Source organism: Lontra canadensis, unplaced genomic scaffold, assembly GCF_010015895.1.
Source record: "Lontra canadensis isolate GAN:19392208 unplaced genomic scaffold, GSC_riverotter_1.0 scaffold65, whole genome shotgun sequence".
Taxonomy (NCBI): Eukaryota; Metazoa; Chordata; class Mammalia; order Carnivora; family Mustelidae; genus Lontra; species Lontra canadensis.
Genome location: NW_022631059.1, coordinates 10,568,295 through 10,583,972, shown reverse-complemented (window position 1 = coordinate 10,583,972; position 15,678 = coordinate 10,568,295). Strand labels below are relative to the sequence as shown.

The 15,678-nt window shown below is 45.6% G+C and overlaps 1 protein-coding gene across 3 annotated transcripts in view; it reads left to right on the top strand.

The window, feature by feature from the left end:
* Positions 1–15,678, top strand: part of PTPN1 (protein tyrosine phosphatase non-receptor type 1) — a 66,924-nt gene that overhangs the window by 38,403 nt on the left and 12,843 nt on the right. For 2 of the 3 annotated variants that reach the window (XM_032878983.1, XM_032878982.1), the window contains exons 2-4: positions 6,013–6,103; positions 9,165–9,265; positions 12,280–12,378. In XM_032878983.1, coding sequence (XP_032734874.1) covers positions 6,013–6,103; positions 9,165–9,265; positions 12,280–12,378 — 291 coding nt within the window. The remainder of the gene's footprint in view (positions 1–6,012; positions 6,104–9,164; positions 9,266–12,279; positions 12,379–15,678) is intronic. The other variant, XM_032878984.1, reaches the window with a different exon arrangement.

Here is a 15,678-nt window from a genome sequence, read left to right as displayed (position 1 = left end):
GTGGGTTAAAAAGAAAAAAAATTGAAATCTCAAATAAAAAATTGTCAGCTTTTCACCCAAGTTTTACTTTGCCTCCTTGGATTTGGGAGGTGTTTGAATAATGGATAATGAGCTTTCCTGAATGTGAATTCACCTCAGGCCCTAATTCATTCTGTTAGCAGAGCTTTCTAAGTATGTTAGCCCTTCGTATTCACTGGGACATTATCTGTTAACCTCCTTAGATGAGTGGGGCAGGATAGGGGCGCCTGGGTGGCTCAGTCGGTTAGGCATCCAACTCTTAATTTCTTCTGGGGTCAAGATCTCAGGGTCCTGTGATCAAGCCGCACATCAAGCCCAGGGTCAGGTCAAGCCCACTTGAGGGGGAAAGGGGCACCCAGTGGGGGGTCTGCTCTCCCTCTCCCCCCTTCCCCACTTCAAGAGTGCATACTCCCTTGCTCGCTCTTGTTCTTTCTCAAATAAATAAATGAAATCTTTTATTTTTTAAAAAATATTTATTTATTTGACACAGAGAGAGGGAGAGAGAGAACACAAGTAGGGGGTGTGGGAGAGGGGGAAGCAGGCTCCCTACTGAGCAGGGAACCTGATGCAGGGCTCAGTCCCAGGACCCTGGGATCATGACCTGATCCGAAGGCAGATGCTTAACGACAGAATCACCCAGGTGCCCCTGAAATCTTAAAAAAAAAAAAAAAAAAAAATGGGTGGATAGGAATCAAGAACCAGTTTTAGAAATTATTGCTCACCTGGTGATGGGTATTAAGGAGGGCACGTATTGCATGGAGCACTGGGTGTGGTGCATAAAAAATGAATCTTGGAACACTGAAAAAATTAAATTAAAAAAAAAAGAAATTATTTAGGTAATGTTAAAGTCCTGTTCACTTCCTTGCCTCTTTTTAAATTTCCAGTTCATATGTTTTGTTTATAACTTATCAAACATTTGTACCACTGCTTTCTAACCCAGTTAAGAACTTAATTTTCTCTCATGACAGTAGTTCACTATAGAGATGATTCAGATCATTAGGGTGCCCAGTGCCCGTATAAAATGATAGAGTGTAATTTCAATCATTTGCCTATAAGTTTGGGCCAAACTTGAGCCCCCCATTCAGGAGCACGTTATCATATTAGCTCCAGGAAAGCATGAATCTTGGATATCTAGTCCACATGCTGTTTTATTCTGTCACATTTCTGAAATCTAGAAGAATACGAAGTAGGCTCTCAAAAAGCCAGTAAAGAACTGGCTAAGAGAAGGAGGCGCTAAATAAAGAATTTATTTGTTACACGTTGGTATATTTCATTTCTTACTAGTATAATTTCTCACTTAATGTGATCCTCTCCCTGAAATGCTAAGAGATAACTTTGATCTGGACATGTTGTTGTTTCTCATGAAGGGATGCTTCTGGGACCCCTGTTTCATGGCAAGTTCATTATTTCCTTTTTGTCTTGGCTCCCAGTTTATGTTGCATTCATCTTCTCATCATCAGCTTTAAGACCTTTTATTTTATTATTTATTTTCTCTGAGTGGAAATTCTACACACTTGTTGGATTATTTAATCTTGATCAGCATGATAAATGATCTGGGTATATTTTATACTGGTGATGGAAATCTCCTTAAACTTGTTCATTAGTCAGTAATCTGCTTTTTCTGCAGCTCTTAGAAAGTTACCTTACCTTTGATACAGTCTCACAATGTGGAAATCTTGTTTTGCTATAATTCTGTGAAGGTGTTTGGTCTAGTCCATTTTAATTCCAAACTACTGTTACTACTTACCTTTAACTATAAAGGTACTTCATCACTGCTCAAGTTCAAGACTGTAATCCTGGCATTTTATTTGACTAAATGAAATAAAAATACTTGTATTCAGAGCATGTATATATTTCCCATATGCCACTGTAATGTAGAGAAACACTTAAATGGGTGTATTTTATTATTTGTAGGTTCAAGTTAATTAAGAAAGCTTATTGCATGTAAGATCAGTGCATTTTAGTCTGTGAGTTTACCTTAATTTTAAAATCAGTTTTTAACAAGTATTGTGTGAGTACCTCTTATTTTCTCAAGATCTTTCTAAGTGACATCTCCAAATTTTACTTTCTTTCCCTTTCTCTCTTTTTTGAGGGGGATGGTGGCAAACGCGATAAAAAAGTACATGTTAATATAATCCTTTAGCTGAATAAAATCAGTTGCCCACAGTTACGGATACTTTGGCCCTTATTTCCGCAGAGCGAATATTTGTTGGTTCGGTGGTTTAACCCTCTCAGTGATTTCTTCCGTCTCTTCAGTCGCACCAGCTGGACTGACCAGATCGTTTCACCTCCCAAGGCAGAATTCCTCCTTGTTGCGAAGTGCTTCCAGTCAAACAGAAAAACATACTTAAGACTTAGATTTTTATTCCTTCAGGTGATTTTTCTCTGTTGTATAGCATTTCCCCGAAAGCTTGATCTCATCCTCAAAGGACACGATGAGTGTGTTATGCTGGATTATTTTGCTTGTCTCAGGTAAGTTTATCATCCATAAAGGTGCTGCTAAATTATTAGCTCAACTCTAGTGTGAGTCAGAAAAGCCTCCCCACCATTTTGCAGTTTCTTAAGTAAGTAGACTAGCAGAATGTGGCTTTTTTTAAATTCCCATTGAATCTGCACATGGTCTGAGAAGTGAAAGAGGGCCATGATTGGTTGGTGATGTAGGCTGGTCCTGTGCGGTCTACACCTCGGCCCACTGCGGTGGCGTCTCTGCTCACAGCCATTTTCAGTTCTTTGAGCTGCTGATTCTTGCTTGTATAGATCTCCATATCTCTAAGGAGGATGTTTTTCTTCTTATTGGTTTAGACCTTCACGCAGGTGGAGGATTTCATTTTCTTGAACGGGCATCCTTGTTGCTTTTCCTCCCCTTTGCTTCCCCTTCCCTGTTCTCCCAGTCTGTTACACCTTTTCCTTAAAACAGTATCCGTCATGGACATTGTTTGCCTCTGCACATAGTCACAGTTTTCCCACAGTTAATAATTGCCTTGTATACTTTGATCTGCAAAGGGCTCTTTCTGCCTATTGCTAATTCTTCCCGGACCTCTTAGAGCCTCTCGGGCAGTTTTCCACGAGGTCGGTCATCACTGGCCAGGAGGGATACTGGGCACCCTGCCTGGGCAGTCTCGCCTTCCCAGTGGCCATGGGAAGAAAGGTAGAAAGAAGCAGATGAGAGGCATAGTAGTTTATTTGGCCCAGTGTGTTCAAAATGTTATTTCAACAAATACTACTGAAAATATGAGATATTTTACTTTCCTTTTTTAGTACTGTCAGCACAATCTGATGCGCATTTGAACACTTAACACAGCACCTCTTCTCCAACTGGCCCCCTCTCCTGCGCTCTCAGTAGCCACATGAGGGTGGTAGCCTCAGTATTAAAGCAATTTCAGGTGATGTCTTTCCAGGTTTTGTTTTAGAGGCATCTGTACTGGAGACCTCCTTCTTCTATCTGGATTGCTTGGTCTGGAGACATGACAGACATAGCTATCATCTTGAAACCTCTTCTTTTTTCCTTGATTGGATTCCCTGTTTCTTGGATTTCAGGTTTTCTCCTGATTTCCCTCTGGTGGTTTCCTTCAGTCACAGTGGGTGTGGTGGACAAACGCAGGTCACAGACCCATCGATCTCTTGTAGTCGTACTGCTCCAGTCTGGCCCCCTTGCTCCTAGGTCCAGTAGGGAGCACCTCCCTCCACAGTTTCAGTGGAAGTTTCCTTTGCCTTTGCTCTTGTGTCAGACTTTTTTTTTTTTAACCTTACTGTATCTTACACTTTCCTCTTTCTTGGTTTCTTTCTTTCCTCAGGGGGGAGATATGCTCCGTGTCTTGCGGAAGCTGCAAGCATGGGTGTGGTCCAGTGTTGGAGGCTATGCCGCTCTGCAGGGTTAATTTAGTTAATTTATTGCCCCAGCTGGCTGGGTGATAATTGGGTTGGTATAGAATTCTAGGCTAGAGATCCTTTTGTTTCAGGTTCTAAAAGCATTGCTCCATTGCTCTCTTTCAGTATTCTCAAAAAGTCTGAAGCCATTCTGATGACCTCATCCTTTGAAAGTGAACTATTTTTTCTTTCGAGGAACTTACAGAATATTTTCTTTTCTTTATTAAGATTTGTTTGTTTTAGGGAGAGAGAGTGCACGCGCACTTGTGGGGAGGGGCAGAGAGAGGGAGAGAAAATCTCCAGCAGACTCCCCGCTGAGCACAGAGCCTAATATAGGGCTTGATCCCATGACCTTGAGCTCATGACCCTAGTGGAAACTAAGAGTACGTGCTCAACTAACTGAGCCACCCAGGTGCCCCCAGAAATTTTCTTTGAAAGATTCTGGAATCACATATTAATGTGCCTTAGTGTAGGTCTGTTTTTATCATTATGGTGAGCATTTGATGGGTCTGGAAGATTTCCTTGAACTTTTTTTTTTTTTTTTAATGTTTTCTTTCCTTGTCTTTTGTTTTGCCGAATTTTCTATTGGTTTTGGGGGATGGGGGTGCTTTACTTTCTGGGAGGATTTCTTCTACCTTTACCTAACATTTTGTTCTGAGTTCATAGATACAATATCTATTCTTATCTCACTGAGTATATCAATAATACATTTTTTAAAGCTTTCTTTTCTCTGTAGATTAGGTCTTCCAAGGGGCTTTTTTCCTGTTTCATTTTTCTTGTAAATCTCTTTTATATTCGAAGCATTCTTCTCACATCTTGGAATCAGTGGTTGTCTGTGTGTGATGAAGAATTGGGGCTCACAAAGCAGATTGAAAGCCTTGAGAAGGTGGAAGGGGCCCATAAACCCTAATCTGGCCGTGAGTCCTCTAGCTGGGCTATTGGTTGTATGCCCTGGTGATAGTATCTTCTGGTCTTCCCTCTTGTCTGCTTGGATCACATGCAAAGCGCTCTGATTTATATTCTCCAGAAGATGATTCTCTGGAGTTCTGTGGGGTGGGGTGGCAGGCACCCAGCAGCACGGAAGGGGGGCAGTGGGGAGATCCGCTGCTTCTCAGTCAGCTCCAGCCCGGTCCCCTGCACTGAACCCCACCCCTCCATCCAGAAGCAGCATTTCTGGAGCCTCTGCAGGATTCTGTGGTGGAAATGGGCTGGTGCTCTGCTTTCCCCACTGCTGGCTTATAATTGAGCTTTCTCAGACCAGCCAACTACTAATAAGGTTTCTATCTTCCAAAATTCTGTCGCTATCTTCTCCTGTTCTGCCCTCTCCTGTGAGTTTGCCTTTTTTTTTTTTAATTGTAGTAAAATACACATAGCAAAATTTACCGCTGTAACCATTTTTAGGTGTATACCTTAGTGGCAGTAAGTACATTCACATTGTCGTGTGGGTTTCTTTTAATAAGAACAAAATACAAATTGAAAAGATTTTTAAATGGAATTACAGTGGTGTTTGAGAAGAGCGGGATCAGATGCCTGTGATCAGTCTAGCAGGAGGCATGATTCGGGTCTTCTGTTAACCCAGGCACTCCTCTTTCGGACAGTTTGCTGTAATGGGGTTTATCTGCCATCTCCTCAGAAAACAGTTGGACAGGTGTTGGCATAAAAGTGCATTTTATTTGCCCTCAATCACTGTAGCTTTATACAGGGCTACAGGGCACTGCCAGGCGTGACGTTCAAGGCTTTCCAAGATCTAGCCTGCCCACCTGTGTGCTCCAGCCGCCTGTCACTGCTCCCGTGAGCCCACTCACTGTCCCTCGCAGAAGATACCACCTCCCCCCATCCCTCTCCATCTCCCTGCCCTCTTCCACATCTTTGCAGCTCCCAGCCCCACGCCTTCCTCCCACGGCAGGCATGTGGTTGTTCCTCTTTTGGTTTCTCTTCCTGACCTTGTACATGGCTCTGAATGATCACCTTGCATTTCCCACACTGCCTAGTGCTCTTTGATATGCGTTTCTGTCCCGGGTCCCCTCAGTGCCTGGCATGTAGCCCACACTTGTTAAATGTCCGCATGGATTCCTGATGCCAGAGATTTCAAAAGAGAACTCTTTATCCTTTTTTTTTCTTTTGTAGGATATCCGACACGAGGCCAGTGACTTCCCATGTAGAGTGGCCAAGCTTCCTAAGAACAAAAACCGAAACAGGTACAGAGATGTCAGTCCCTGTAAGTATTCACATCGCCATTGCCAGTCTCCCCGCTTCCACTGGGTGCGCGTGCAGCGGCGTCTTCTCAGCACAGGGCCTCTCCGGCAGGACCCCTGAACCCCGGGCTGTGGTCGTAAAGCCATAGAAGTACAGCTTTATGACATGGTTGTTTCCTGTAATCAAAGCATCAGAGGCGTAGAGTAATGGTTTGTTCGTTTCTTCCACGATTGTAGAAGGAATAAGGTTTCGGTTTCTGGAAAATTCAGCTAAGTTCAAAGCACTTTTTTTAGCTTTGACTATTTTTATGATGAATCATTTTCCTCCCAGCTGAAGCGGAGTATAGTAGGCATAATATAACCTTTTCTGGATGACTCAGCAACAGTATTATTAGACCCCGAGCAGTGTCTTGAACTGTGCCGGTGCCCCACACAGCCACTGAAGAATGGGAGTGGCGTTTGCCCTCCACTAAAGACAACTTCGTTCCTTGAGTCCCACCCCACCCACCCTACCACGCACCGCCATCATCATTCTTCCAGCTCTTTCTTGCCATTATCTCCCAGCATGCCTGCTGGCCTCTGACAGCCTCCTCTGCCTTCTGAGTAATTGGCTCTGAATCTGCTGATATTTCAAAAGTCAAGAACTAAAGGTTTTAGAATTTGTGTAAAGCAAGAAACACTGGAGCCAAGTAAAGGGCATGAATTTCGCCACCTCCTCTAGGCCACAGAGAACCCTCGGACTCCCCTCCAGGGATTTTAGAATCTGTCCATCAGAGATGGTTGTGGCTGCCAGTGTCTCCCGTGGCAGTCCCTTCCATCTGCCAGCGACACAGAAGACACAGTCAGTCTTCCCTTGCCCAGGCGCTTCCCGCACGCCTGCTAGGTCACACGACTCCCATGGGCGCTGGTGTCTGCCGCTCTCTGCGGGGGAGTCAGCAGTGCCTCCTGCCCGGAGCTGTGCAGCACCTGGTTCCTGGGAGGGGCACACAGTGGACCCAGGTTGGTCCTGGGCAGTCTGCCTCTGCGTGCTGCCTCGGTTCCCCACCCGGCGGTGTCTCAGCCTGCCGCTTACAGTTGTGTGGCTTTGGGCGGATGGGTCTATTCTCTGATCTCCAGTAAAGCAGGAGCCACGCAGATCTCAGGATGGCGTGAAGATGAAATAAAATAACATAAACCACTTAGCCCAGCGCCTGGCTCATAAACGTTCTCCGTGGTTGAGACGGTTGTTAACTGAAGGCGCACGCCAGGCACATCTGAAGTCTAGTGCTTGTGCACAAGTGCCATGTGATGGTGCCCCAACACTCTTGATTCAGCACGTCTAGGCTGTGGCACCTAACATGTTTTATTTAAAAAAAAAAAAAAACAAAACCTCGGGTGATTCGGTTGTAAAGCCCCCGCCAGCAGCTCTGAACTACAGAGAATAATCACTGTTGGCATCTTTCATGCAGAGCCAAGAGACGCCCCCCTCCCCGCGCCTTGCCGTCCTTGTTCTACACGAGGCAGTAATGTCCTCTTAATATTTCTTTTCTACATTTTTCATTAGTGCTCATCTAAATGGTTTTATGAGTCAATTTTACAGATACAGAGGGGGAAAGAAAGGAATATTTAAAATATTCTTCCCAGGAAACAGCTCCCAAACCTTTTCACTCCCAATCTCCCTCCTGTTTCTCTTGTTTTCCCCCAACTCTGCAGTAGGACAGATAATTTGCTCTTAAGGTCAGGGGGGACATGAGAAGAATGATTCAGGTAGAAAGTGATCTTTTGTCTGTCTTCCATTTGGCCAATGAAAAGCCCAGTGCTCAGAGGAGAAATTGTTTCTCCAAGGTCACCCAGTACTGTTGGAACCCATTCATATAAACCCCCAAGGGTTTATATGGTCTCATCATTTTTCTTTAAGATCTATCTCCATGACTTAAATATTACCCAAGTATTCCAGTTTGTATTAATCCTCTACGATGAGAAACATTATTCCAAATGGTGACTGATTTTTGAAAACATTTCCTTGAAATCTTTTAGAACAGAAAGCCCCAAACCATGTGTCCCCATTAACTTCTCCTTTCCACCTGGGCTAGAGAAGAAAAAGTAGTATTTATGACAGCGGTCACCTGCGTTCATCATCCCCTGTGTTGTACCAGAAGTAAAAATAACCCCCTGTTCTTGTTAGCTGCACTAGCAGGATCAGGAAAGTGGCCCTCAGGGAACCACTGCTTATGTGACAAAGTCATGGTAAAAGGAAAAAAAAATGTAGCTATGCATTTTCAGTAACCTGGGCAGACCTTTCAAATGAGAGTTTATTTTTGAAAACTTTTGCAAGTTATATTTGATGTATTTTTGGTGTTTTGGACTCTAGAGTTTATTTTTTCCAATTAATTATCTTTTAAGTCTTTGATATGACAGTTCCTGAACTTGAAATATTAGAATTCAGTTCTAATTGAATTTTGTTCATAGGTTAGAATCATTTAAGTATATTACACTCAAAACTTAAAACAACAACAACTTTATATAAAGGAATTCAGGTAACCTTTTCCACACAACCATATATTTAGGTCATTTCATCTTCAAACCATTAGACATAGATTAGGTGGAAATATGATCATAAATCCTACCAACTCTAGAGCTCTAGGGACTGGATGAAATTTTCGGTGGATTTTTTTCCCTTTTAAAGATTGAATCCCCTGTATTTTTTTTTAACCTTGTGAAAGTTTTTATTAGGCATCCAAGAAAAGATCCCTTGGCACCCCCTCCTCACAGCCTCCTGAGTTGTGGGGCAGTGATAAGTGTAGGAAGATAGGACCTAAGAATAGATTGTCCAATTAGGACAGAACCCATGTTTTAGTGTCGTTTGTCCCTGTTGCTATTTAACATTCAATTTCAAACACTTCCAGAAACCTTTCTGAGAATACTAAGTCATCCCCTTATTGATGACTAATCTCAATTAAAAGCCAGTGTATGATTAAAAGCCAGCCAGTGCAAATGCCCTTAATGCCACCGACTCACCTTTTTCGCTTTCCCCATTGGGTGCATGACCTTTGCGGACGCTTTGGTCCTGCAGGACTAACGTCCGAGTTCTGGCTTGCCTTTCAGTTGACCATAGTCGGATTAAACTCCATCAGGAAGATAATGACTACATCAATGCCAGTTTGATCAAGATGGAAGAAGCCCAAAGGAGTTACATTCTTACCCAGGTAAACGGATTGTTCAGAATTTTTCTAATGGTTTTTGCCTTACTTGATGTCAACTTGAAAATTGTCCAGTACTGTCCTTTATACTTCACATGAAACCTGCCGCCTCCTTTAGAAGGCCAGGTTGTACACAATCCAAAAAAGCGAGAAAGGAAAAATATCTTCCTTCAGAGATAGGGTTTGGTTGTAACATGTGATTTTTCCAGGAAGTATGCCGCTGCTGGGCTTACAGAAAATGGCCTGAAATGCCAGAATTGCCTGTGGTCTGCTGACAGAGGCAGTAGGGCCATGGCAAGAGGAGGGCCTGTAAGTGTTCACCTCAGGGCGCTGAGGGCTGCTCACGGAAATCAAAGCAGTAGACCAGTAATCTTCGTCCAGGTGTCCACTCAGAATTCCTCAGCATGGTCTTCATTCTTTGGCCCTGAAATAAAGCATCCTGAGATGAAATGGATAAGCATGCAAAATCATTTAAAATTCCCATTGCCTTTTGGCATCTTTGTGGAAAAACATAAAAATGATTTACTACTACTTGACCTTCTTGTGAAACACTTATTGGCATATGACCCAAAGACCGTGGGTCTCTGGGAAAGAGGATAGAGAAGTTTCTTTTTAATTCATTTTCTCAAGTCTTACTTAGTCTGTTACCTGTAAGTTGCTCTAAACACTTGACGTTTCTTTCTTTTTAGTCATAGTTTTTGCTTTCTCATTCCATATCTGTTTATCAGTGTTCTCTATGGCTTTGGGGTATAGGGTGATTTTGAACATGGTACTTCTGTTTAACACTGGGAGATCAAGGTGATAGCGAAGCCAGAGAGCATATGAACAGAGGCTGCCTCGGGGCAGGGAGCTGATCAACATACCTACCATGGCCCTTCTTTACTGCCCCATCTGGTCCTGTCCCAGTTCCTCTCTGTCCATGAGGAATATCATCTCAGATGCCTCCCAGTGTATGGAACATCAGCCACGCCATGTTCAGCCCTGGGGCGATTGAGGAAGTTCTTGGTATATGTGTAGGGGGCAGGCCTTTTACCAGGCCTCAGCCTGTGGTCTTCCTAGCACCTCTGGGGTTGTTGGGGTAGGGTGATAAGGAACGAGATCCTGGTGGTAGCAAGCTGGAGGGAAGGGGTTGAGGGAAAGGCAGCTTCTTGGTAACTTCTCTTTTTAGAAGACAAGTTTCTTTTTTTTTTTCTTTTTCTTTTTTTTTTTTTTTTTCAAGGTTTCTTACTTCTTAATCTTAGCCATTTAACTTTGGTGTGATAGGAAGTCCAAAGCAAAGACGGATAGACGTAGAAAGTCAAATGGAGCGCTAGGATATAGCCATGCAAACTGTCATACTACTGTCTTCCCCAGCCTCATGCCCTAGCAATTACTTGCACATCTGAAGGTCTCTCTGTTTTTGTCAGGTGGTACCATGGGCATTCCTAGCTGCCTGCACGGTCACCCTTTGCCCTGGGATTTATAAAAGGGATCAAAGTAGCCTGACCCCAAAGTTGTACCTCTAGAGAGTAGGAGCGACACATTTTCTAGGCCACAAAAACGAAGAAAACCATGACCATTTTTTAAATTTTCAGTGCTGGTCATTATGCAAATAATACAAATCTGTAGTTTTGTTTTGTTTTGTTTTGTTTTTTAAGGCAGTGGTATGGAAATGTAGAGAATAATGTCAAAGATGCCCTCTGTCACTTCCACAATGAAGTGTTAGCTAAGTTCTCCTTTGGATCTTATATGATTTTTCATCCCTGAAACCCATTCTAAGCTAGGGTGCTGGGGAGCAGGGACAGTGACAGGCTGGTAACTGGTGAGAGCCATAGCTGTGAGACCGGGTCCTTGGGCCCAGGCTGCAGACTGTAAGACCCAGGTGGCCAGCCAGGAGGCCCCGGGACCTCTGTCTTCTGGGAGCTGTGTTTCTGTTAATTGGCTCGAAAGGGTGATGTATCTGACTTCTGTTGTCTGAGGCTCTGTGTGGAGCTCAGATGTGTCTGGTTTAGGCAGCAGGAGGGAGCGGAGTTCAGGAAAGTGAGTGGGCGTTGAGAGCTCATTTGGTCAGGGAAGGTATGGAGGGACTTCAAGGGAACAGATGCAAATAGTCGGGAGAATTTGGGTAAGAAGAGGTGACACCAGAAACCATTCTAGACATGGTGCTGGTTGGAGGAGGTGACATGCTATCATGGAGGTGAGAGGTGATGTCCCTTCTGGGCAGTACTAACACTTGACACAGCAGGGGGCATTCCTATTCTGGTATCCAGTAAACATCTGTGCCCATTGCTAGGTTGGCAGGCAGCCCACCATGTCCTGGTGCCCACGCTGGACCCCTTAGGCCCCTTGACTGATGATATGTGTCTACATCTCAGATGTTCGTTGGTCCAAGGAGGAAGGCAGTCCATGGTCAGTCCCATCATTATTGATAGTAATAGCTAACGGTTTACTAGCTATTTACTGTCTTCCAGGTGCTGCAGTAAGGCCTTTATGTGTAAGAACGTAGTTAACTTTCATAACCCTCTGAATAAGGACTGTGATCAGTCGAGAGCAGTGGGTGGAGAAACTGAGGCATGGAGATGTAAAGTGACTTGTCCAAGGTCTAATGGATGATAAGTGACTGGAGCTGAGACTCCAGCCCCTGGAAGTGTCGCTGACAATCGCTTCCCCTACTGCTTCTTGCCTGCACCCCTAGCTTTGTTCGATATTCCATCCGTGCTCCAGAGGGACCGCAGTGGGGCCCCTCCACCAGTCAGCTCACGCCAGAAAGTAGAATCAGCCTTTTCCGTCCTCTGTGGGTCAGCCCCAAACCAGCCCTGAGAGGCAGAAATAACCTTTCACCATGTGGCAGAAAATAGAATTGAGGTTACTGACTGCTAGGCAGGGAGGGCAGTCCCTGTCCGAACCCCAGCCGCCACTCTGCCGAAGGGCACGGTCATGGCTAAGTGCCGGCGGTGTGCTCACATTGGAGCACGTGCGATGTGTCCGAGCACATGTCCACGTGTAAAATGGTATACACTTTGTGGATTGTGTATTTGCAGGGCCCTTTGCCTAACACGTGCGGTCACTTTTGGGAGATGGTGTGGGAGCAGAAAAGCAGGGGCGTTGTCATGCTCAACAGAGTAATGGAGAAAGGATCGGTAAGTCATGGATTTATCTGCTATTTACCTCACCGTCCATATGTGTCCCAGTCCGTGAAGTTGACATTTTTGTCTGAGTTTATTTCTTTACATTGCTTTTGTATTTCTTTTACGTTGTATCTGCTTTATTAGAAAAATTTAAAGAAACATTACATAAATACATGTCTGTTAGTCTGAAAAGTAAATGAATTAAAAAGAGGGGGAAAAGTCATTGCTCTGGACCTCTTCCACCCCTGCCCCCCCGCCCCCATCAGTCGGTCTCTCCCCAGAGTGCTTGCGCGTGTTCTGTGGTCCTCTGCCGGGGGTTCCGGGGCTGCTACTGTTCCTTTATGGAGCTGTGTAAGCGTAGCTTTATTCTGAAAAGCAAGTTTCTTCTGTATCCTCCTCGTCTCTGCTTTTCTGGCTGGACAAGTTTGCCTCCTGTTGACTGAGTTGTGGGAGCCGCTGCATTTGGGAAAGCTTCTGTCAAATACCCAGACGCCTGGCGCTCGGCCGCCTCGTTAACGTGGACGCTGTCTGCCTGTGCGTTTACTGGAGGATTGGTGTGGCATTTCTCCCAAGTTCTCTGCAACTCTAAAACATCCCCAGGGATAGCATGTGTACCGGACGTGCGTGACGGTCTGGGCAGCACCTGTCCCTGCAGTCGCCGCTGTAGCCTCTCGACTTGCTCTCCTCCGTGTATCCTACCCCCGGTGTCCAGAATGGTCTTTCGAAACCAAGTGTCCCTACGCCTCTTCCAGCCAAAAACCCTTGTGCAGCCCCCACTGGTTCCTGGGATATATGTAATATGGCTACAGGACCTAGTTAACCTAGACCCCGATGTCCCACCTCCATTTCCAAACTCCAGCCAGAACTTCTGTTACTGGTTTCTTGCCAGGTTCCCTGGCCTGACAGCTGAGTCCCCGCCCGGCCCCACCCCTCTGGCAGGTTCTCCGGGTGCTTCCTTGGATCAGCCACCGCTCGTGCTCTCCTCACTGCCCCCCTCCAACTCTGCAGATTGCCTGCTGGAGGCCTGTCTCCCATGAAAGGCGATGTGTACAGCGAGCAGTGTGGCAGCCACGTAGCGAGTGGATGCTGCACCCTTGCTTCCCTGGCTCCTTCCCTCTTTTCCCGCCATGGCCAGCACACTCCGGCTCTCCAGCCTCAGAGGCGGAGGCCCTGGGATGGGCTCAGGAGTGTGGATACCAGGAGGAGCGAGCGGCCCAGGCACGGAGAACTGCATGTGCCCAGGGCCTTGCCAGGTGCTGGCACAGTGCGCTCGAGCTCAGTGGGGCCGCTGCTTTCCCTGCTGGCCCGGCCTTCTCGGTCCCAGGCTTGCCAGGAGAACATGCAGGCTCCAGAGAAGCTGCCCCTCCAAAGAAAGCACAGTCATGGCCTTAGAGGGAACAGATACAAGTGCAGAGAAGTAAGACATCAAAGGAAACGTCAGTGGTCAAAGGGGAAGCACTCACCGTCAGGCCCCTCCCCTCCCCCCACAAAGTGACAGCCTTAGTTACAGTAGATCGTCCTCTTAAGACAGCACAAGTTTAAAATCATGGTTTTTGCCTCAGTCCCTGTTCTTAAAGCATCTATTTCCTTGATGATAACAGATGAAGAGCATACTTGAGTGTTGGAAGAATGGAATAATGCTTCCGAGACTTATTTTTTTTTTTCAGTGAAAGTGGCTTTTAATGTTTTCTGCTTTAGTGGCTTGATTAGTAAAATGTGAAGTTACAAGTGCGAAGCCAGCTCTCAACCGTCACCACTCTTGTCAGCAATTTTGAATAAAGAAACTTTAGGTTCCCACAGCACATACTCTCCGCAGGGGAAGGTGACAGAGATAGGGTGGCCTTATGTGTTCGGCCCTGATGAGCATTCGGGGTCTCGGGAGCTCAGTGCTGCCCACAGGGGGGCCACTAGCATACCCACTCCCACGTGTGGCCATCCAGAATGTCCCCAGACATTGTCCAGGGTCCCCTGGGGTGCAAAATTGCTCCCCTTGAGAAGCACTGTTCTCGATGGCATTGAGGGTTTGGGACTTTTAAATCAGGTTCGTTATTCAGAAATGATTGGATATGGTAGCATTTCCTTTTTATTTGTTCGTTACTATATTTGAGTGAAACCTCTTTGCTGTTGGCCCAGACTAGCCAGGGTGCTGTCCTGTAGCTGCGTGCTGGCCCCCAGGCCTGCCCTTGGCTTTGTCTCCCATCCAAGGCTGACTGTAAACGGGCAGCTTTTCCCCTTGGCCACTTAAAAAAAAAAAAAAAGGAAACCTGGCTGGTTGGTTTCCATGCGGTTGACTGTGACCGTGTGACAGTAGTCTCTGTTTCCCTGTGGCACTGCTCTCCTACTCAGGGTCATTCAGCCAGGCACACTGGCGTGGAAAGCAGCAGGTGGTTTGAGATTCTTAATGTTTCTTGGGAATCAACGATTTCAGCTTGTCATCAACATTTATCCTCCCCATTAGAGCTGACTGGGGAAAATTCTAAGAAGTCACCGTGTCTTTCTGCTCAGCTGATGTAGTTATGATCTCTGCATACAGCCTGCAGTCAGCCCGGCTTGCGGAGTGCTCCCATGCAACGCGTGTTTGTTTTCTGGTTTCCTTCCTTCTCTGAACAGTATAGGATGTGCCCCTCTTACTTTTGGCAGACCTGCCTGTTACCGTTTTGGGCTTTTGTGCTTCCTGGAAAACAGTGGTACAGAAGATGATTATGTGTGTTAGACGGAGCTCATCCAAGTAGCCCAAGTTCTTGGGGGTTCAATTTAAAGAAGGAGTTGAGACATGTCCGTGAAGAGTATATTTGGGTGCAAGGGCGGGGATTGTGTAGGCAGAGAAAAAGACAAACAAGGAGGTGTTTAACCAGAAATATCGCCTCTATCTCTCTCCCAAAACCCCAACTAAAGGTGCAGTTTGACTTCAGTACTTTTGTGCACATGAGACTCTGGATTTTTCTGAAGATTGCCTGGCTGTTTGGGAAGGCCCCAAGGCCTCTCTCTCACATTCAGCTTCGAGGCGGGAAGGGCAGCTGTGATGGACAGCTAGCTGTCATTTGCTGCTGACCCAGGATGCAGCACGATTTGAATCCTGGGGAAAGACTGCTTTCTAATAAAATACGTCTCTTCTCCGGGGTAGGGGGATGGATCGGTTTAATAGAAGAGTAATAAGTCGTGCTCTTGAGCTTATTTTTGTGTTTTGTTTTATTTTGTGTGTTAAAAGTGTCTACAGGAAATGACAGCAAGCAGAGCACGGCATGTTGCTGTGGATGCCTGCGAGCTCTTAAAAATAAATATTGCTTGATTGACACCTAGCACGCACTGGCG